This window comes from Biomphalaria glabrata, chromosome 2 (assembly GCF_947242115.1).
Source record: "Biomphalaria glabrata chromosome 2, xgBioGlab47.1, whole genome shotgun sequence".
NCBI lineage: Eukaryota > Metazoa > Mollusca > Gastropoda > Planorbidae > Biomphalaria > Biomphalaria glabrata.
Window position 1 is genome coordinate 42,336,562 of NC_074712.1, and position 22,977 is coordinate 42,359,538.

Genomic DNA, 22,977 nt, shown 5'->3' on the forward strand with positions numbered 1-22,977 from the left:
AGTAAAATTTCTAGGAAAATCATTAGAGCTATTTTCTATATCTATGGTTCCACCCATGACCTATTTGCAAGTTAATGCATATGAATTGTAAAAACAACATCTTAATTATTATAATTTAGCATGCATGTTCATTAGTGCATGTATTGTAAGCTAATAGAATATAATAAACTTTTTTTTTCAGAATCTTTATTCAAGCTAGGATGGTGCCAAAAGTAACATATATTGTTGTTTTTTTCAACAGAGTTGTCATTTAAAATCTATTCTGTAAATTTATATTAGTGTAGTTAACTTGTAAAAATATAATTTTTAGTCTGCTTTTTTTTCTTTACTAATATTATTTTAAATTGTATATATATTATATGTATTCATTAGGCTCGTAATGATCAAGTCATTATATTTTGTTTTAAATGTACAGCTTAGCCATAATAGATGCTAGCATGACAGGCAAACATCTATAATAATTGAATATTTTGTACTCAAAATAATTATAATAAAACGAATAGATAGATGACTGTTCAGTAACAAACATACCTTTGTTAATGTTTCCAATGTTAAATGTATTATTGTAATCCAGACTTATTATGTATGTTGTTGAATGTTTGTTGAAACATTAATACCATACTGCTGCTAACAAGCTGCTCATTTGTTCAAGATCACTTGTAACTTTATTATTATTATTTAATCACCAAAAAAAGCATTACATAATTATACCATCATAAATATTAACTAAGTATTTTTTAAAGATGTGCATCATAAGAGTATTTTCTTTTTACAGTTTAATTGTAAGAGATTAATTTAAAAATATTGACCTTGTTTTGAGCTTGACCAATTAAAATAAAAAAGGTGCCTTAAAGATTATATGCATTTTCTTTAACCTGAAAAAAAATTTAAATACCAAACACTATCTCATTTTTGAAAGAAATCATGAAGGTACAAAAACGCAATGGAATTTTAATAATTTCCAGATTTTTCTTTAGTTATTATTGTAAATGGAATGTCCAACTATGTGATTTTTTTTTGTTCCATTGTTAATGTCATAAAACTACTTATTAGTATTCATAGCTAATAGTGTATTCTTATCAGCAAGTTCCAGGATCTAATCATTCTGACCCTCAGCACTAACAGTAAAATCTGGTGGAAATGTAAAGATTCAATGAGAAAAATTGGCCTGATATGAAATTTTCAAGAGTACTTACTACACAAATTACTAAAAGGAGTTTTTTTTCAATGATATACCAACTAAAATCAGACAGTGTTTTATTATTGTTGGAAAACATCTATTATGGAATTGGAGCACTGTGTCCCTTTATCCCATTGACCACTGAGAAGGATTTTTCTCACCCCCAAGTCCTGTCTTAAGGTTCCACATTGTATGTGACCATTACTAGGTCACACTGTATACATTGTGCCTTGGACATCTGGTCTAGCAATCCTATAAATCAAATGGAGGCCACGCAACTATGGAGAATTTCTCATATCCCTGTTCTGTGATGCCATGATTAGTGAAGGATTGCTACTCCATTATTTTACATAGATAATATGTGAAGAAGAAATAGGAATTTGTGTGGGATTTCATAATACTAATTTTTTAACATTATAAATTATTTATGATTTATGGAAATTTTAAATATAATGACCTTCATGTGTTCCCAATGCATGTATATTTTTATATCAAGACTGGCTTTTTCATGCAATGCCTCAAATATCACAATATGTATAACACGTCAACCTGAATCCCAGGCCTGTAAAACAGGAGAGTGACAACAGCAGAACCTTAGAACAATGTAAACTATAATCCATCATGTTTCAGAGCAATATTCAACACTTAATAAATTCATGACCAATACAAATATTGTCATTTTCAATATCGCATAGTGATTTTAATATGTTGAATTCAGTGTGCTTTCCAGCTATGATAAACTAATTATGTAAAAAAAAAGTTTTTTTGTAATGTATAAATATTAAACTTTTTGTTATCCATGTATATTTCCATTTCTTGACTTTCAAGATTGTGTTGACTTTTTATTTACCAACTTCATAATAAATATTTATTTCTAACAAAAATAAAATCACATAACATTTTACATTAATTACAAAGTAGAATGGTTTAAAAATTTGATCACTTTGTTGTCACATGAAACACTCCTGACAGTCATCACAATGGTCCCAAGTTCAAAACTTATCAGCACCATTCCTTGCAGGTCTGAACTAGGACATAATAATCTTTGTTTTATACATCAAAAAAATATTTAAAAAAAAATTAATTTTGCATACTCTCTACTGTAAAAAATATTATTTTTTTTGTCATCAATTTTACAACTGGTACAATCCTGAGTCCAATTAATATTGAGTTGAAGATTGTGAATGAACAGGTAATCAACTTTTTCTTTCTATACAAGTTTGATGAAATTTCACTTAATATAACATTTCCATAAATGTAAATGTTTGGTAAGCAAATTAAACTCACCCAGCTGAAAAGTTTTTAAAACAAGTATGAATAAATAAATTTAAAAGTAGAATCTTTTTTGGTAGGATACAATTTTAATTGTGGAAGATGAGAATACATTTCAACATTTCTCCAATTCAGTTTTACTCATTTTGTTGTTTTTTGATTTTTAAAAGAGGATGTGTTACAAATTGAGGTTTGAAAATAACAAGTGCATTTTCTTGGATCATTTCATTTGTAAACATAAACAGAAAAAAACATTTTTTTTAGCATTGCATGTAAAAAAAAAACAGTTTGCTGCAGTCAAAAATATAATAAACTTAGAAAAAAATGAAAACAGTAAAACAAATGTATATGTGAAAATATACCATATACAAAAGGCATACAACTGGAGCTTTAGTAAGTAAATAAATATATTTCAGTGGGTATATATCCATATATATCTATATAAATAAACTACCAATAGAGTAGCCAAACTGTAAATTAACAATAGTAATATCAAGTAGATAAGTAGACTAGCATTGATAAATGCTGTTAAAAAACATATTGACTAGTTCAGAGATTGCTTTATGTTCAGTCAGTACCCAGATAACTGCTAAACACATTTTGTGTTTATCAGTCATTGTAATATCAGACTAGAATACCACCATCTTAATTGTATTCCTGGGCTGATCTCTGATTACAAGATTTACATCCTATGCGCACAGAAAAATACAAATCAGAGTTTCAAGTGACTTCTGTATAAAATTAAATACTTGTAGAACTATTTGAGGTCAGTAAATAGAAAAAGGGATTGCCAACTAGATGCAAGGATCCACTTGAACAATTAGTTAAACATATTAATGAATTACATTGTGCTGACTAGTCTAAAGAAAAAGTTAAGTGAAAATCATTACAAAGTTTATGATTACAAGGTGAATGCTGTAAATTACTGTGATACCCATTAACAAAAAATATTTTACTATAAAAACAACACTTAAACACTGTACAATCTATCAAGTGTAACACATGTGTAAGATCGCTGAACAATGAATCATTCAGCAGTGCTTTGGACTCATTAAAAAAAAATTGTTTTGTGTGGACTTCTATAGTCTAGTCCAGTGATGCCCAAAGTACGGCCCGTGGGCCAGACATGGTTCCATCTGGCCTGCCGAAACGTTAGCACAAAAGGTTGAAAAAAACAACTTGAAAAATGTATCTTCACCCTTGTTAGGGCCCCAACTTTTCTCTGAAGGATTCCATGACATTTAACATTTGTGCATTTATGAAATGGGACTCTGAATTTAGGATCTACCAAGAAAAGTGAACAAATCTTTACTTTTAGAGGAACACGATAATAGACCAAAATATATTGTTTTATAAAGAAAGTCTGGCTGTTTTAAAAAAACAACAACATATAAACTGCGTTATAAAACAAATGAGACGACTTATTTATTTGAGTTGGGAATAAAAGATCGTTAAACTATGCCTGAAGATAGGAGGATTTATTAGAATATTTACCAGAGACAAGAAAAAAAGTTGGTGGTAAAGCTAGCTACAATGTTGCTCACATTTGAAGAAGAGAAATGAGGTCATTTTTTGATGCGTAAAAAAGTTAAGATTCAAATATCCCATTAACTAAGGTAAGTACTAGATCCACAGGTTACTAATAAAAATAGTTTCAGGTCAATTTAGTCTAGTTTTTGTACCTTTTCGGTCATGTGGCCCGCAATATGAGTGTTGGAAAAAAAATGGCCCATAGGTCAAATTTGGTTGGGCATCACTGGTCTAGTCAGAGAAACATTGAAGATAGTAAAAAAAATGTAGCTGATATGATTCTCTTTCAAAAATGTCTGAAAACAATCATTATTTTAACCAAAATAAAACAACAAGGCTAACTGATTGTAACTCTCTGTCTTTCTCTCTACATATGTAATTCTCTCTCTATATATAAACCTGTTATATCCCCCTGATTAACATTTTTGAATTAATGTATAACTTCCCCTTTTATTGTACTGTGCAGACTTATCAAAATGATTACATGATTTTTGCTTATGGAAAATGTGTGCAATTAGTAATTGGACACCGGAAGTGTGTAGAAGAACAGAGAAAGGGAGAGAAGCTTAGAACTACTGTTTAAAGTTCTTTTATGATTTCTGTGAATTGTTTTCAGTTACACTTAATTTATTACATTACTGGTCGACCCACGGCGTAGCATACCCTGCTATTTTGCATGGCCGGCCTTAGGCCACTAAAACATATGCGACTGTGCTAATTCTAGGTGTAAATTATTAAATTAAACCATTTTATAACTTTTAACAGATTTCCCGTGGCCTCCTGATTTACCAGGAGCTCCTGGAAATCTCCTGAAATTGCAGAATATATTTTTTTAAAAGTCCTGGAAATCTCTGAAAATTATTAAAATCTATTGAAAACTCATACAAATCTCCAGAAATATATAGACAAACATTTTCATTGTCATTCAATATTGTAATTCATGCTATTAAGCATGATCTATGTAGGAAATAGAATTTTGATGATATAATGTATGATTTCGCTACAAGCAAGACTCGTAAAGTAATTCTGTACATAGTAAAAAAATGAATAAAATGCAAAGACAAATTTATTTTCTAATACAAACTCTTAATTTTCACGTATTATTCGTATCCCTACCCAAATTTGGCCCCATGAAATCTGTTTCGCATAGATGGTGGAGCCGTGCTATTAAGTAATGGGTGAATATAGAGTAATCCTCTCTCCCCCCTCCCCCTGTTTTTCTTTTTTTTTGACGCTTAAGTTACATGGGGTAGAAATAATTAAAAGAGTGATCTTTCCATGACTTCTTGGTCACAATGGTTAAGCCCAGCCCGCTATTTATTGATGGCTGAATACTACTTGTTCTCCCCTCCCCCTCTTTTTTTTTTCGTGGGGTAACTCTAGTGTGACTTGAGCCATGATGAGAATTATAAATATAGATTACTTCATTCATGTTGAACTCAAATAGTGAACTGGTGGACTTAAGTGTCCAGAAAAGCTGGCTGTAAACTGGGGGGGGGCACAACTGAATAATCAATGAGTATCTTTAAACTCTTAAACCTAACAATATATACATATACAATGATCTTGACAAGTTCTAAGAAGATAAGAACACTGCCATTCATGAAGGCCAAGGTCAAAGGTGACACGTACAACATTCAAGGAAGAGGAAGTATTAACTGACCAAGCCCAAACTTAACATTGAAAGTAATGTGTCAAAAATAAGAGAATGCTGAACATGGAATGTAACTAGTGGGAGAAAAATGGATCATTTCAGAAATAATAAGCATCAGACTGGTTTTATATGTAGATAAACAAAACCATTTGAAAAAGTCATGTTACATGTCTTGAACTTTTTCATATGACAATAAATATAATAGCCAAATTAAAAACAAAAATTAATTTCAGTTTCAATAATTTTGATTTAGGTCAATACATACTAATAAAAATAATTCCTAATGAGAACATTTACATATCAGTCACTGAGGACAACTTTTAATCAGTCACCTACAACTAATTATTATATATCAGTCATGTAAACATTTTAATACTGCTGTCATGGTGAACTCCTACCAGTGGGTAATGGTGAGCCCAATATGCTGTCAGCAACCATGCGGATAAACACCTTACCTCCTGAAACAAAGTAAACATACTATAAATATATATATATATATTGAATCTGGAAACTAATCTGTAACTTTAATAAGTTCACTCGAATGATTGAGAATAAAGTTAATTAAGGCAATTACCATCTAGCATGAATATATTTAATAAACAATGAATCTAGTGTAATAAACTAAAACAACTCTATAATTTATTTAGTAAATTACTTCATTGTACTATTTCTTCAATCATTCCTAAAATATTCAAAACCAGATTTGAAACCATTGATGATTTTCAAGCATTATTATTTATTAACAAATATTAATATTTAATTAATATACAAATCTCACATAATTTTTTGATCATTAGCAGTCAACAATAAAACACAGAGAATTGAACAGCAAGCCAAAGAAAAACAAGTAATATATTTTTATATATTCTTTGATTCCATTTTAGCTTCATTCAAAATATTATGTGTTACAAATCATAATGTGCGTTTAGTATAAAGTATTAATGAAAAATTCATTAGCCAGATATAAAAAAAAGGGAGAAAAAGATAAAGTAATTTAGTGTTTTCATATGAGCTTAAAGGCAGCCACTGTTGTTAAACAAAGAAGGTTCAAGGGAAGGGCATGATATTTTCAAATACAAAGACATAAAACTTCAACAGCACTTTTTTTTGTTATGTGAATTTGTCTGTGTGTAAATAAACTCCTTTTAGAGCAAGATGGAAAAAAAAAAGTTTCACACAGTATTTTCACCCATACAACTACCAAAAATGAGATTTCATTATGTCCTTTATTTAAATTATGTTTATAACAATTACTTATGGTCATCAGATAGCAAGTCCTACTATTTACAAAAAATTATTTTGCATATAGTATTTACATACACACATATATATATATTTCAGGATCTTTGGGCACCAGCTCTAATGGGTACCTGACATATGTTGGCAAAAAGTAAAGGTGGTTGGTTGTTGTGCTGGCCACATGACACCCTCATTAACCATGGGCCACAGAAACAGATGAACTATTCATCATCTGCCCATCTGCCCTATAGATTGCATATATATATATATATATATAATTTATATGATGTAAGTACTGCATAACAAGCAAAGTAAAAAAAATAGTTAAAAAAAATAAACAAAGCTTATATATAGTTGTAGCAATTAGTTTTGATCAATCATGTAATTAAATTAGTTTTGATCAATCATGTAATTAAATTTGTAATAGATCTATTCTAGAGTAACAATAATAAATCTGTGCAGTTAGGAATATTTTTACCAATTTTTTTTTAGTGCAATTTCATGCTTTTAGCTTTCTCAATATGCTATAATTATATCACTTGTCTAGACCAGATGGAAAAGAGTAGGGGCAAGAAAGAAGTGGGTATCTGGGTGATCACTTTTAAATGCATTATAAAAAAAAAAAGTGAGCAACCTGAATTCCAATGGCTAAGGCCTCCTCAAGCCAATATGGTAACCACTGTGCCATTGAGCTGCTTATGAAAATATTTTTTATAGCTAATTATTATTTTCTTTCTACAAACAATAAAGGGACTAATTCAACTTATACCACTTAATCAGTCAAGTAAAATTTCTTTCCCTCAAGATACCAAACAAAATGATTAATTATCAATACTAAATTAACTAATTGTTGTTTTTTTTTAGTGATTCTTGTGTTGGCATGTAAAAGAAATGATTGTGAAACATTTCAGCTTGATATGAGATTGGGTGTCAGAGAAATAATGTGTACAAACATTTTACCAGACAGAGTTGATATAGGCTTTGTAAAAACTTATGATTATTACATGAGCACTACTGACCAGCTTACAAGTGTGTGTGTGTGTAACATAATCTTCATTTGTAACCATGCTTTTTTTTAGTAAATTATCTCTTCATAAGACTGATGGTTGCAAATTCATCTAATTATTAATACACTTTCATATGACCTAAACATGGAAAAACTATCGATGCACATTTCAACAAACATCAAGTAATTCTTGCTAGGTGGCCTTAACCAAAAAAGGGTTGCAATAGCCAAACACCAGATGGATGTTCATGTTTATGTTACAATAGATCAAAATTACTTCTAACACATGCATATAAATACTACATATAAATCAAATACCATGCATAGACAATAGATTCTCAGTGACAAAGTAAATAAAAGGAAAAGCCATTATGATGAATTAACAAAGAAAGGAAAAAATAAAAGTCTGTAAGTAGTTCTTGAAAAAAGAAAACCAACTTTGTTTAATAATGTGAGTACTGTTACAAGCATAGCATATATTCATGCAGATTGACTTTTTAGGTATTTCAGATATAAAACTTACCAAATGTTGATTAAACTGCTAAGTAAAGGAGCAATGAAATGTATTACTATTTACACCAAAACAACAAAAGGTGTATAAAATGGATAGATATTGTTTTAAATATCAAACTTGGACTTTTTTTGCATGTCATTAGTATTTTGTAATGCTAGAAATCATTAGAGTTTTACTCTGATCATGATCAGTGGTTTAAGCACTAGCCCAATATTATAATTTGGACCAATAGATACAAGCAGTGTCAGTGTTTCTCACAGATTTAACCACAAGGCAGTAAAGCACTTGAACTGCACTGATATAGGAAGATTGAAAGAAATCTTTAATTTCGTTACCAGGAGATAAAATATTTTTTTGCAACATGTTGAAAATATAGCTTTGACAAATTTAAATAATTTACAAGAATCAAGCTACAATTTTTTTTATTTTTTTTTGGTTTCCAAACCAAACTCTTAGTAACACTATAGCCACTATAAGCAAAAAATTATGCAGTAAAATGTATTACTGTTGTGAACTCCTAGCCTATGACTTTGACATGGATACATTACGTGTACAATACTTCAAAAAACACCAGGGATGCATTAGAAATAAGAAATATTTAATAAAGCAATAGGAATAAATTATAACTGTAGATAACGCCAACAAAAGCTGAATTCCTAAATATACATTAACTATCAAAACTGCCTTATAATGGCTCCTACTATGCTATCACAAAACCCCGGTCCCCTGTCAACAATAACAAAACTCAAGCGCTGTCACTCTGTCTCAACCAATGGACCAATGAAAAATAGTAAAATAATAAATAAACATAGAATTCCTTGAATCTTATAACCCAGGTTGTATCAACTGCTGTTTACAATCCTATATACAAACATAATCACCACAATTACACATTTATTATGAGCATTTTATACAGACTATGCTAGCAGCAAAGACATACAATAACAATAAGACCAAACACAAGAGAAAAAGAGTCTGGAGGGCAAGTCATGCTGTGGAAATTTTTAAAATTATAAAGTTGTCTGAAATCTGAAATAAGTAAATGAAACCAGGTCTATGCATAATCACTTTGATGGGATTGGGGGAAAATAGATCAAATCAAATTAGAAACAAATGGTGTTGACTGGAAAAAATATTGCCAGTGAGCTTTAGATACTGCTTGCTTCTAACATCAAGTACTGTGTAAACTAAACTAAACAGAAAGAAAATAGAAGTAAGAAAAAATACAATAAGAAAATGAAAATAAGAATCATTTAAATTTCTTGAAATGATTAAAGGTCTAGAACTGAACTTAAACCTTAAGTAGTCAAAGAGTTAAACAGAATACATTGAGACCAGAAAAGAAATTATAGTCTTACCATGGGCATCACTGGCAGCTGTTAAAAAAAAATGAAACACAATTTTAGAATCTTTCTGACCTATCCACATAATCACAATTTCCAGTAGAACACAAATTTAAACATCTACAAAGAGTTGATAATTATTCAAAATACAGAAGAACTGTAATTGAATGCTGAATTACAATCAATATTAAATGGACAATCAGGCCCCAGGGTCTTGAGTTAGTTGTATGACAACAGTAAGTTTCAGAAACTACTACAAAGATACTGAAAATATTTTTAGAAGGATTTTTAATGGACACATAAGGAGAAATTATGCATTTTGAAAATAAAAATCTTTATCTCCAAAAATTAAGTTTTTTTTTTTCTTCGCCCCTAAAGTTCAAGGTACATTTAGATAAAATAATTGGTGGAAATCTAAAAGTAATAGAGATGGAATTGTATTAAAATGTGCTTTTACCAGAATTACCAGAACAATTGACACTCTAAAACCATCAAAGCAACATTGTAGTCTTTAAAGCTAGATGTTTACAACAATGATAGTGCATAACGTTTAAAACTCAAAGGTACTTTTGAAGACAAAGAAAAACCTTGTAAAATGCCCTTTTTTTTTAATCCATATCTGAAAGATTAATAACGGGAGATGATGATAAATCAAATATTAAATAATTTTAAGGGGTATGGCGGTTGAGTGGTAAAGCGCTTCGCTTCTGAACTGAGGGGTTCTGCTGGGTTTGAATCTCAGTGAAGACTGGGATTTTCAATTTTGGGATTTTTCGGATGTCCCTGAGTCCATCCAACTCTAAATTGGTACCTGACATTGGTTGGGGAAAGTAAAGGTGGTTGGTCATTGTGCTGGCCACATGGTACTCTTTTTAACTGTTGACCATAAAAACAGATGACCTTTTACATCATCTGCATTATAGATCCCAAAGTCTGAAAAGTGTACTTAACTTTTACTTTACTAAATACATTTTAAAATACTTTTTTTCATTTCTGAATTTAGTTTAGCACTTTTAAATAAAAGATAAGTTATTATCACTTGTTTTTATATAGTTTTTTTTAATCTGTTTTAACATATTTATTTAAAGAGAAAAAAATGAATACAGATCAAAAATATTTTTTACAAACAAGTTCCATTATAATAATAATGGCAATGTCTTCAATTCTACGATTAAGGTAGATTGCAGTGTTTCACATGACTATGCAAACCCAGTTGCAACCTGAATATTAAGTTCCATTACCTTTTAAATTACTCAAAATTAGAGGTTCATGAGATGGGTGATACTAGAGTTCACCTCTTTCTATGTACAAGAGTGTTAAGTGGTCAGCACAAAGACAAACTGACTGACTTTACATTTCGTTAACTATTGTCCCCATCAGACTCATAAATCTCATAAATTTTGGAAAAAGCCACAACAAACTAACCAACATGATGGAGACTCAAAATGCTTAAATCAGCTTCAAAGGGCTTTACAGCACAACCCCCACAACTATTATCTTTAGAGTAAGATATATGTTTCTTGAAATTATAGAGTACACTACCCGTTCACACCACAATGCAAACAGTTAGTGTAATTTCAATACACAATCTTACTTGCTGGTCCAGAGTAGTCAGCCAAAGCCTTTTGCAGTACTGGACCTGGATGAAGAATGCCTTGTTTATGTCCCCTAATTTTTACTTGATTTAGTAAATTCATTAAAAACTTTTTATCTTTCCCTTCCTGTTCAATCATTAAAAAAAAAGATATTTAGAAAAAAAAAACAATTTCTAGAAAAGATATTATTGTTATAATTATTTTTACAAATATATCTTTTTTTGTTTATTATTTTTATTATTATTGTTGTTAAATTAAAAATAAAAATTGATTCACTAAAAATAAAATAATTTGTATGGTTACAAAATAATTTTATTACAGACTTACAGAAATGAGCTGCAACTGTAATTGTTCCACCATAGCTCTGTGACTAATACTTATAGTTCTAGTGTAATATAATACCATACTGAAAATGATGATCAAATAATGAATAAAAAGAAAACACATCATTTCACTTTGACAAATCCTAGTATATTAAAATTTAATTATTTTCATAATGCCAAAGGTATAATTTTTGGTCACATTCCAATAAAATAACACTAAATTTATAATTGATGCTTACACCTCAGAAAGATAGAAAACACTTGGGATATCTTGCAATCATATAAATACTATTTTCTCTTAGGTATAAATGATCTCAGTTCTGTTGATCTGCTTTATTCATAAACATGAGTTGAAAGCCTGGGCATTACTTATGATTGGAATGATGTCACTCATGCAGCAGTTCCCCAACTATCCACAAAGGTGATGTGTACAAAGGAACGGCAAGTACCCAATACAGTTTTGGATCAGGGATTTGCAGGTTCTGCCAGGATGTAGCACTTTGTGCTGGAAGCTGCCTAATGATTTTTCCTTGTGTTGACTCCCGAAGCCTTTCCCATGTTTGGTATAGCTGTAAAGCAGCAGAAATTTGGATTTGGAGTTTTTCTTCTGCTAGCCAGGTAGCTATCTAACAAGCCCTTCCTGACAAAAGTTTACTGGTTTAGGCACCAGATGCTTGCCTAAACATGTCAGTGATAACAGTTACTCTGGACCCAATATCTGTGCCACATGTCAGGAATCAGACTGGTTGTCTGTTGGACCCTTGATATACCATACAAGATCTGTTGACGGTCTTTCTCCATTCATCTCTGTCTTTTGCTAGACTGTCCATTCTTTAGTGTTGTCTTCCCATCGCTTTCTCTGTTTGCCTCTTATTCTTTTTCCTTGTACTGTTCCATGAACGAAGGTCTTTGCAAGCCCTGAGGACCTTGTAATATGGCCAAAGAATTTTAGTTTGTGTTTTTAACAGTAGGTAGCAGGTCTTCATAGGGTCCGATTACTATATTAATCCTGTTTCTAATCTCTTTGTTTGTGATGCGGTCTTTGTATGTGATACCTAAAATTTTTCTGTAGCATCTCAATTCATTTGCTAGCATCCTCCTCTCTAGTTCTGTAGTCAGCATCCGAAATTTGCAAACATACAAAAATGTGGCCATGACCAGGGAGTGTTTCAGTTTAATTTTAGTGTCGAGAGGTATGATTTTGTCTTTCCATAGGGTTTTGAGTTTTGCAAGTGCTGCTGTGGACAACCTAGTAATGCTATAAATACAAACATTGGTCTTAAGGTTATAATTTGTAAAGACACTATGGAAAAATCTATAGTTTAAAACGTTCTTCCTTAAAATTTAAGCTACTACAAAAAAGCCAAACAAACAACACATTTTTTGAAGTAGATTCTTTGTATTTAAAATTTATTTTTTTTCACTTACAATCTTAAATTTCTAAATTTCATGCTTAATTTTCTACTGGTAAAGAGCAAACATCTGAAATAATGACAACTTACAACATAAATATTAAGACTCCTGCAACAAATCCAGGGGAATTTACCACTTGGGATATCTCATCGAAAGCTGGGCTATCATTCCTCCATCTGCTAATTATATCTGTGTTGATAACTTCATAAATTGCAGAATAATTTTGATAGGGGCCACAAACATTACTAGGTTTGATGCTAGATTTATATAAAAAAAAATTAATTTGCTAAAATTGAATCAACTTAAAAAAAAAGAAAAAAAAAAAGACATGTTTAATAATGATTCTACCCTATTGTCGGAATCTGCAACATCACAGTTAGGACTAAGAAAGTGTTAGAGCCGTCAGAATATGATACATGTCTAGATATAAAGCAGTGAGCTCACAAAAGCTCATCAAACAGTCAAACAGCACTTTTAAAAACCTCCTTCTTATGCCTGTGTAAGGGATTACATAATGTTTCATGGATTCCAGCTTCAGGACATCGAGCACTTAAAGAGCATTGGAAAACTTCTTTCAGAGAAATGTGAAGACAAGGATTCTTGTATTGCAGTAATTGGCTTCGTTTATGGTAACTAGGAAAATAGATTAATAAAATCTATTCTTCTAGAATGACAAGGCCTTATTATCATCAGTGTTTAACCAGGACAGAAGAAGACCATTTGTTGCATAAATAAAGACATAAATTTAAAATATATGGTTAATATAGTTAATATATTATCATATCTATTTTAATGTTAACATATGTATAAGAATAATTTAGTACTCAAGTTATTTCCTACTTAGTCTATATGTAAGGCATACTTTGCTTTCATTTTTCATTTAAATAAAGTCTTATTTATAAATGTTTTTGTAGGCAAAACATTTTATTCTTTACCTGAAGTAGGTTAGAATGCTAAAATACAATGCATAGCAAAAGTAAGAAATAGCAAATTTATTTCCCTACTTTGCATGAAAACAGATTTTGCCTATAACATTAAACATAAGGTCAAGGTCAATTATACACAATGTTACTTACAGAACTATACTGTATCCAACAGCTAAGCAGCAAAGAAGGAAAAAAATAAATAAATAGCCAACAAAGATAGTATGTGCCCTTGAATCTCGACAAGATTTCACTGAAGGTGTGCAGTTGTTCATCAAACTAAACTAACAGTACAGATAGAAACAATCAAAAATTTCAGGCCTAATCAAATCTTAAATTTGTACCATACTTTTTAAAAGTATATCTATTTAAAAAAAAAAAGGAATTAAAACCAAGAACAACATAAAAAATACTTTAAAAAAAACAACAAAGCTTACACAAAGTGTAATTGTATCAATTAGTCTGGATCACTCATGTAATTAAATTTGTAATTGATCTAGACCAACAACAATAAATGTGTGCAATTCAAAATATTTTTACCAATTGTTTCTGTTTAGAGCTAATTTATGCTTTTAGCTTTCTCAATATGCTATGATCCTATCAATATCTGGACCAGTTGAGAAAATGGGGGAGAAAGAAGGGGATATCTGGCATAATCGCTTTTTAAAAGCATTTATTAAAAAATAGTGGAACGACTTGAATTCAAACTCATGGTTCAAGCCTCCTCAAGCTGACATACTAACCTCTCTGCTGGTGAAGTGCTTATGTAAATAGAAGATTGTATAATTATCTTTTGTTTGTTTCAAACTTACTTTAAAGGGGAGGGGCTATAAAGGGGACTAATTCAGCTTACCACAACTTCAGTCAAGAACAAAATCTTTCCCTTGTTCAAGATACCAAACAAATTAATTAATTACCTATAGATAATTAACTAATTGATTAATTTTTTTTTTTTATTCTTGTGTTGTCAGGTAAAAGAAATAATTGTTAATTTCATCTTTTTACCAGGCAGACTATAGAAATACAGAGTGAGTTGATATAAGCGTTGTAAAAACAAACAAGTACCAAAAAGCACAACTCACCCGTTTAACATAAAAAATGAGAACAAGTTTCATAATTACTACAAGGGGCAGTAAAGGTGCAAAAAATAAACCAAGCCTAGTGGAAAGATAAAGAAATGTTAGAAGTCAAACTTAATCAAGAATTACAGCCAATGTATTTTCTTTTATTAAGGAATCTAAAATTTTGAAAAAAAAACATTTTAAAAAATATTTTTAGGATTCCAACAATTTTTACTAGCATCATTTGAATATTTGATACATAGAAGGACCAACAAAAGCCAATAACTTATTATTTATTAGTATAATTTAAAAAAATAGCCATAGTGTTTCTAGCATTATTTGATATTGTGCAGGAGAATTGGCAATTAATTTTAAATTCCTTCGGAATACAATCAAAATGAAAAAAAAAAAGAATAAATGTAGGCCTATACTAATAACCATTCTTGTTACAAAGCTACAATAACTTTTATTTAATTTTTCCTTTCAATTAAAACAACAGCTAAAAAAAAAACACAAAAAACACACACAAAAAAAAAAAAAAGAAGGAAACATGGGTTAGTAAAGTAAAATGATTAGAATTGTAGCTGAATTAGTCAAGTTTCTGAAGCAAATCCTCAAGTTAAGCTCATATATCTAAAATATAAATCTTAGTGAGACATCACCCCCATTCCAATTTCCCATGCCTTTACACCAGCTCAGCTCATTTCTTTTCTCCCTTGATAGACCACATCAGAAAGGTATTTTGTGTTCATTGTCTTTTTTGTTTGTTTTGTAGCTGATGAAGACCTTGTCGCCCAAGCGCCCTTTTTTTCCTATTAGGTCTGGCTGGGTTATCTATTTGTATGTTTATTGTATTTTGATATTTGTAAAACAGGTACTCACCAACACAAAGACTGAGAGTAAATTAATTCCAGTGTGTGCTGAGCTATAGCAAACTCTGCCTTTTTTATCCGTTCCCAACGTTGTGAACAAATTCTAGAAATATTAAATAAGAAATAGAATAAAGTAGCAGCGCATTGTTTACCAAACACTGTGTCATACATCATATTAATCATTGTTTACCAAACACTGTGTCATACATCATATTAATCATTTTTTACCAAACACTGTGTCATACATCATATTAATCATTGTTTACCAAACACTGTGTCATACATCATATTAATCATTGTTTACCAAACACTGTGTCATACATCATATTAATCATTGTTTACCAAACACTGTGTCATACATCATATTAATCATTGTTTTTCAAACACTGTGTCATACATCATATTAATCATTGTTTACCAAACACTGTGTCATACATCATATTAATCATTGTTTACCAAACACTGTGTCATACATCATATTAATCATTGTTTACCAAACACTGTGTCATACATCATATTAATCATTGTTTACCAAACACTGTGTCATACATCATATTAATCATTGTTTACCAAACACTGTGTCATACATCATATTAATCATTGTTTACCAAACACTGTGTCATACATCATATTAATCATTGTTTACCAAACACTGTGTCATACATCATATTAATCATTGTTTACCAAACACTGTGTCATACATCATATTAATCCCTCTCCCCATTCTAAAAAAATGTAAGCCAATAGAACGCAAAAGGGCTCACTGATTTATATTGCATGTAAATTGTTAACTTTAAATCTCCATTTTGGATTCTCAGTGGCTTTTTTTTTAGTCTTAAACTGCTTGAATGAATGACCCTTAATATTTAAAACTCATTCCAATTAATGAAATAATATGCTAAGAATTAGAGAGTGAACTTAGACACAACAAGAAGAGATTTTAAAGAAAGGTATTTGAAGTGAAAGACATTTTACATCTTAAGATCCATCTTGGTTAGTCATTTTATTATAAAGACCATTTATCGTTATAGCGGGCTGTCATGTCACAGGTCTGTGTTCTGGCTTATGAGGTTAGTCACTGGATGAAATCTCACATGAAAAATGTGAAAGTTTAGAAGAAACAAGCAAAATATAAAAAACATTTTTTTTAAACAAAATGTTTCTAAGGTGAAGAACTTAAAACTATATCTCACAATAATGTAGAAGCTATTTCCCTTTTTGTATCAAACAAAATGTATAATTAACAATAATTGATTGATTAATTTCAGATATTCCTTACATCCTAGCCCAAATCTCTTGAAAGATGACAATCCAGAGCACATACCACATGACCAGGCAGCCATTACTTTGTTTAAAATTTAATAGAGGTTGAAAAATATTTTTTAAACAATCACATAATTTGATAAGTTATAATAAGCAAGAAAGTTATAAGAAGCTAGTAAATTTTGAAATGAAGTTATGACGAGGTTACAAAGACAGTTTGTGTGGCAAGTGACAAAGCAAACTGAAAATCGATCCCCGAAGTGGTCCGCTCTGACAGATAAAAAGCAGGTTTCAATAAACAGCAATAGCAGCAAAACATTTAAACTTTACAATAGAGGTAAAACATTCAATCTTTATAATAGAGTAAAACATTCTAACTTTATAATAGTGGTGAAATATTAATAGAAGTAAAAAATTCAACCATTATAATAGCAGTAAAACATTCAAATTTTATATGAGCAGTCAAACATTCAAACTTTATAATAGCAGTGAAACATTACAACTTTATATTAGTGGTGAGACATTTAAACTTTATAATTTTTTTTAATAGAAGTAAAACATTCAAATTTTATAATAGTGGATAAACAGTCAAACTTTATAATAGCAGTAAAACATTCAAACTTTATAATAGTAATAAAACATTCAAACTTTATAAAAGTGGTGAAATATTAAAACAGTATAATAGCAGTAAAAAAAACTCAACTGTTATAGAGCAGTAAAACATTAAAATTTTATAATAGCAGTGAAATATTAAAACTTGATATTAGTGGTGAAACATTTAAACTCTATAATAGCAGTGAAAAATTCAAATTTTATAATAGCATAATAGCAGTGAAACAGTATTGTGATGCTCTTAGAATGCCCACAACAGAGATTAGATCATAATTATGTATTGGTATTTGTACATTGCAGATATCGAAAGTGCTATCAGGGAACAAGTTTTCTTGTTCCTTGATAGAATCTTTTACAGTTTAATACTATGCATAGTGGGACAAAACATGAAACTTACTTTCTCATAAATTCCATGAAGAAAGAATAACCCAATACGAAGATCAAATCAACAATAACCAGTCTGTAGATTTCTTCTCCTACAAAAGTTTCCCAACACTTGTAAAATAAAAAGAACAGATGTATATTTTTTAAATTTTTTTTTTCAAAATTGTAGTTAAGTAAATTCAAGCTTGAACATATTTCGTTTTATCAATTTAAAAATACTACTATCTTATCTTCTTATCTTATAAAATACAGACGTTACTTCAAAAAAGAAGATGATTACGTCCTATGCGTCATGCATCTAGTCATGCATGTTAACCAATGACTTAAATTCTGCCAAGTCATTGGTTTTTCTGGCTGGTTCAGGCAACCCATTCCATGCCCTATTAGCACTAGGGAAGTCATTCTGATTTTCTAACATGAAATTATAGAAATCTTAATTACTTTTAATACTTTTTGAATGATAAATAAAAAAATGTATTACTAAAAAAAAAAAACAAGAACAAAACCCAAGAACAATAATATTCAATTTATTTTTTGGGTCTCTGAAAATGTAAACAGAGTTAACAGAAAGGCTTAACAAAATGTTATCAAATAAAATATTAATCTGTTTTCACCTTCCCTGCAAAAGTTGGTGACATATCTTGCTGAAAAATGAAACAGCTGGAATATGAATAACTATGGAACTGTTAATACAAAACAGCAAACAATTCTTAACAAATTTGTATACCCCTAAACTTCATTACATTAATTCGCTCAAAATTAAATTGAAATATTACGTATATTAAGCGACTCTTGCCATTTGTAAGATAATGGTCGCTACTACATCTGACCTTAATAATTTACCCATAGCAGCATACTAGATCCATTTTCTAAAAGTTAGTATTTATAAGAAAGGCAAGTGGTACAACTGCTAAAAAAAAACTAGAAAATTAATTTAGATTATGGGGGTATCTACAGGGTTAGTAGTACTTTCCATGACAAAATTTTAGGAGATTTTAGGAGGTTTTTTAAGGATGAAATGTATGATGTGTGTGTGTTTTTCCTATCCACTTGTGTGATACATAGTAAAACATACACAAAACTAAGCATTTATCAAATCAATTAGGCCTATTGTTATTTGATTTTAAAAATAATAAATATCTTGCCAATATGCCACAGAAACAATGTTATCAGCTGTGGTATGTCCACAGAAAATGTAATGAAAGTTATCTTTTAATCAAGTAACAACTTGACTGACATCCCAAAACCTCAAACAACCATTTTTTTTTCAAAGATTTATTTAAAAACATTACAAATGGTTGCTTTTCCATTTTTTTAAATAAGAAACATTCTTAGAGATGCCTTCATAATGTGTATTCTCTGTGATGAAAATGTACATTATTAGTTCCTATGTGTAGGCCTATCTTATAGATACTAGAGTCATGGTGTGCATTTGAGGTAATGTTTTATTCTTTTATTAACTAACTTAAATCCTTCTCATAAACAGAGCCAGTAATATATAGGGCAATATTGGCCTATTTGAATGTTTAGTTGACATTTGCTTACTAAAAAATGGCTTTTGGATTGGGGGGGGGGGGGGGTATTAGACCTATTCGCATTTTTTTTCCTAGCAGAATCTTTTTTAACCATATAGTTTCCCTGGCTTTTACGAGTGAAATAATGTTTACGGACTTTTCACAGTTGTATGAGAATTATTTTCGTTAAATCTACAGTAGATCTAGACTCTAGATCTAAGTCACTAAAATTCGCTGACTTTTCAGGGCTGTGAGAGAAACAAATATAGGGTGGCAGGGCCTATAATCTATATATTCTAGTGATTTAACGTAAATCTAGAGTCTAGATCAAAGTCACGAAAATTCGCAGACTTTTCACTGCTGTGTGAATATTATCTTCACTAAATTTACAGAAGATATAGACTCTAAAGTTAATTCGCTAAAATTCGCGGACTTTAAGTCAGTAAATTTTGCGGACTTTTCACGACTGTGTGAGAATTATCTTCACTAGATTCTAGCGATTTCGAGTAAATCTAGAATCTAGATATGTCACTAAAATTCGCGGACTTTTCGCGGCTGTGTGCGAATTATCCTCACTGAATATACCGTAGATCTAGAGTCTAGATCTAAGTCACTAAAGTTTGCTGACTTTTCGCGGCAGTATGCGAATTATCTTCACTGGATATACCGTAGATCTAGAGTCTAGACGCGTATTTCTAGAGTAATCTAGATATTAGATGTATCGAAATCATTAAATTGACTAAGGTGAGAATTATCTTCACTAGATCTAACTTAGATCTAAATCTAAATCTAGATACTATTACTAGATACTAGCTAGATCTAGAAGATTTACCGACTTTCCACGCGAAGTCACTCTTACAACAAGAAGATTTTAGGTGAGGGAGGGCCCGGAGGGGTGTAGCCTACAAATTACTTAATTAGTCTGGTAATAGTCACTACAGACTAGATCTAGCGCCTCTTTAGTGGTAACAATAAATGGAAACAAACATTTCTACGCTGACTTCAGAAAAATACTGCCAGGTGAAATGCTTGCTTAAACCAACGCCATCTTCAATCACGAGGTCGCGCTTCACAAGTGGGTGAAAGGCGGTGCAGAAGCGTCACTGGTCAGCTCATTAACACAGCCAGCCTGTAAGGCCATGCGATCAGAATGCCTAGTTACGCTGTTGTTGTTTTTTTCCCCGCATTTTAGCAAGAAATAAGCAAAATTATATTTTAAAAAAATATTGGGTAAAAATTTTAGGAGAATGGACAAAATTTTAGGAGACTTTCAGCAATTTTTAGGAGAATTTTAGGATTTTAGGAGACTTTTCATTTTTTAGGAGATTTTAGGAGTTTTTAGGAGCGCTATACGAACCCTGTATCTAAAAAGGGAAAATTTGTCATGAATGAGGGTTTGGATATCTGCAAAAATGCAATATGGTAACCTGACATTTTCAGAAAATTAATATAAAGCTAAAATTTTCACAAAATTAAAATAAGCCTGAATATTTGCAAAATTAATAAAAGCTAAAAAAATAATACAAGTTATAATTTTCACAAAATTGGACTTTGCAAATTGTTCAAAAGATGATATAATCAAAAAGAAGTCCTATTCATTCTACAATGCTATGCCAGAAATCTTGAAAAAAAGTGTTATAAGTTCTTTAAACGAAATTAAAGGTACTTACTTAAACTCAGACTTAGGTCTTCCTGTGCTGTTTGGGGCATAGCAAGGCAAATTAAAAGTAAGATATAGAAAATTTGCAAAATTAATAGAAGATATAAAAATAATATAAAAATATAAAATTTAAAATTAAATGGTTCACATTCGGAAAGGAAAAAGTAGCCATTGCATCAGAACTTTGAATGATATAAAATATCATGATGTCAGAATTTCATTTTCTCTTCTAGTTTCTGAGATCTAAACGGGAGGGATGGATGGACAGATGGACGGACGGACCGACAGACCACACAAAACTAACAGCGTCTACTCCCCTTTTGGGGGCCACTAAAAATTGAATGTGTAGTATCCACAACAGAAAAAAAAAATTCATTACCTCTATATTTGAACTTGCTACTGCAAACCAAAAATAAACAAGCACTGCAAGCATTGTTCCTTTAAAAGCCATTGCCCTGATATAAAATAAAAATCACTGCTTCATAACCACAAAATTATGTTCCTTTATTACAACTGTTAAATCAATGTTGCTATGAACTTTTCATTTACTGCTAGCTATAAATTCTTAATTAACTTTCATTAACTTTTGTATTACTGCTTTCAAAGAGGGACAAAGTTGCTAATTCTAAATTTCAATGACAAAAAATGTGTCTTGTGAAGAGTTATGAATTAATATTTGTCATAGTATTAACCAATTTAACTGACTTGAACACAATTATTTTAAAGAGATCAGAGGTCAATAGGCCTCTAGAGAATCTGTTTGGATGCACCAGTGGAGTTGTTTCATGTGGTACAGAAGGAAAATTAAATGGTCTCCCTAGGTGCTAGGGAGGCGCGGTGGCTGAGCGGTAAAGGGCTTGGCTTCCGAACCGGAGACCGGGGTTCGAATCCTGGTGAAGACTGGGATTTTTAATTTCGGGATCTTCGGGCGCCTCTGAGTCCACCCAGCTCTAATGGGTACCTGACATCAGTTGGGGAAAAGTAAAGGCGGTTGGTCGTTGTGCTGGCCACATGACACCCTAGTTAACCGTAGGCCACAGAAACATATGATCTTTACACCATCTGCCCTATAGACCACAAGGTCTGAAAAGGGAACTTTACTTTACTAGGTGCTAGCATTCGACTTTGCCTCTAACAGTAGTGCCTTATGATTTTGACCTCTGGAAAAAAAGGGAGAAACTAATTTGCTTGTGCTATAAATCTTTGCAGACAGAAAGATTGCTTTCATTTCAGGCCAAAAGAGAGGACCTTCCATTGGCCTACAGTTTCAAAAAACCTAGTCTCAACTCTAGTGACTGTCACAGATTTAATCTAAATAATTAAACTTAATTTCTTGGTATTATCCAGTATGGATGTCAAGAAGATAGATTATACTTACCTAAACATGTGTACATAAAGTTGCTTTTTAGGCGAGCTGTACTCCTCATATGATTCAAGAAAAGAAAAAACCAAGGGGAATAATTGTTGAATTGAAGACAAAACAATGGGCATTGCCAGAGTTTTCAAAGTTGAATAACTTTTCTAAAAAAAAGATTAAAAATTCAATATTATTGACATATTTAGTTCAGCACCAAAATGAAAGAAAGAAGATGTTAAAAAAGTCCCAGGCTATGCTACCC

At 30.9% G+C, this 22,977-nt stretch overlaps 2 protein-coding genes across 16 annotated transcripts in view; one reads left to right on the plus strand and one right to left on the minus strand.

The window, feature by feature from the left end:
- Positions 1-1,986, plus strand: part of LOC106068824 (uncharacterized) — a 37,451-nt gene extending 35,465 nt beyond the window's left edge. For all 11 annotated transcript variants that reach the window (XM_056020660.1, XM_056020663.1, XM_056020659.1 and 8 more), the window contains one exon: positions 182-1,986. In XM_056020660.1, coding sequence (XP_055876635.1) covers positions 182-199 — 18 coding nt within the window. In that variant the 3' untranslated portion in view covers positions 200-1,986. The remainder of the gene's footprint in view (positions 1-181) is intronic.
- The window catches only part of LOC106068823 (transmembrane channel-like protein 5), a 33,327-nt gene continuing 12,311 nt past the window's right edge, over positions 1,962-22,977 (minus strand). For 2 of the 5 annotated variants that reach the window (XM_056020671.1, XM_056020667.1), the window contains 12 exons: positions 22,737-22,879; positions 21,738-21,813; positions 18,799-18,828; positions 18,198-18,295; positions 15,936-16,028; positions 15,075-15,150; positions 14,146-14,276; positions 13,159-13,326; positions 11,661-11,739; positions 11,333-11,459; positions 9,754-9,771; positions 1,962-6,094 (listed from right to left, as the gene is read on the minus strand). In XM_056020671.1, the coding sequence (XP_055876646.1) occupies positions 6,018-6,094; positions 9,754-9,771; positions 11,333-11,459; positions 11,661-11,739; positions 13,159-13,326; positions 14,146-14,276; positions 15,075-15,150; positions 15,936-16,028; positions 18,198-18,295; positions 18,799-18,828; positions 21,738-21,813; positions 22,737-22,879 (1,116 nt within the window). In that variant the 3' untranslated portion in view covers positions 1,962-6,017. Of the gene's footprint in view, positions 6,095-8,404; positions 8,423-9,753; positions 9,772-11,332; positions 11,460-11,660; positions 11,740-13,158; positions 13,327-14,145; positions 14,277-15,074; positions 15,151-15,935; positions 16,029-18,197; positions 18,296-18,798; positions 18,829-21,737; positions 21,814-22,736; positions 22,880-22,977 lie in introns of all 5 variants that reach the window. The other 3 variants (XM_056020670.1, XM_056020669.1, XM_056020668.1) reach the window with 3 other exon arrangements.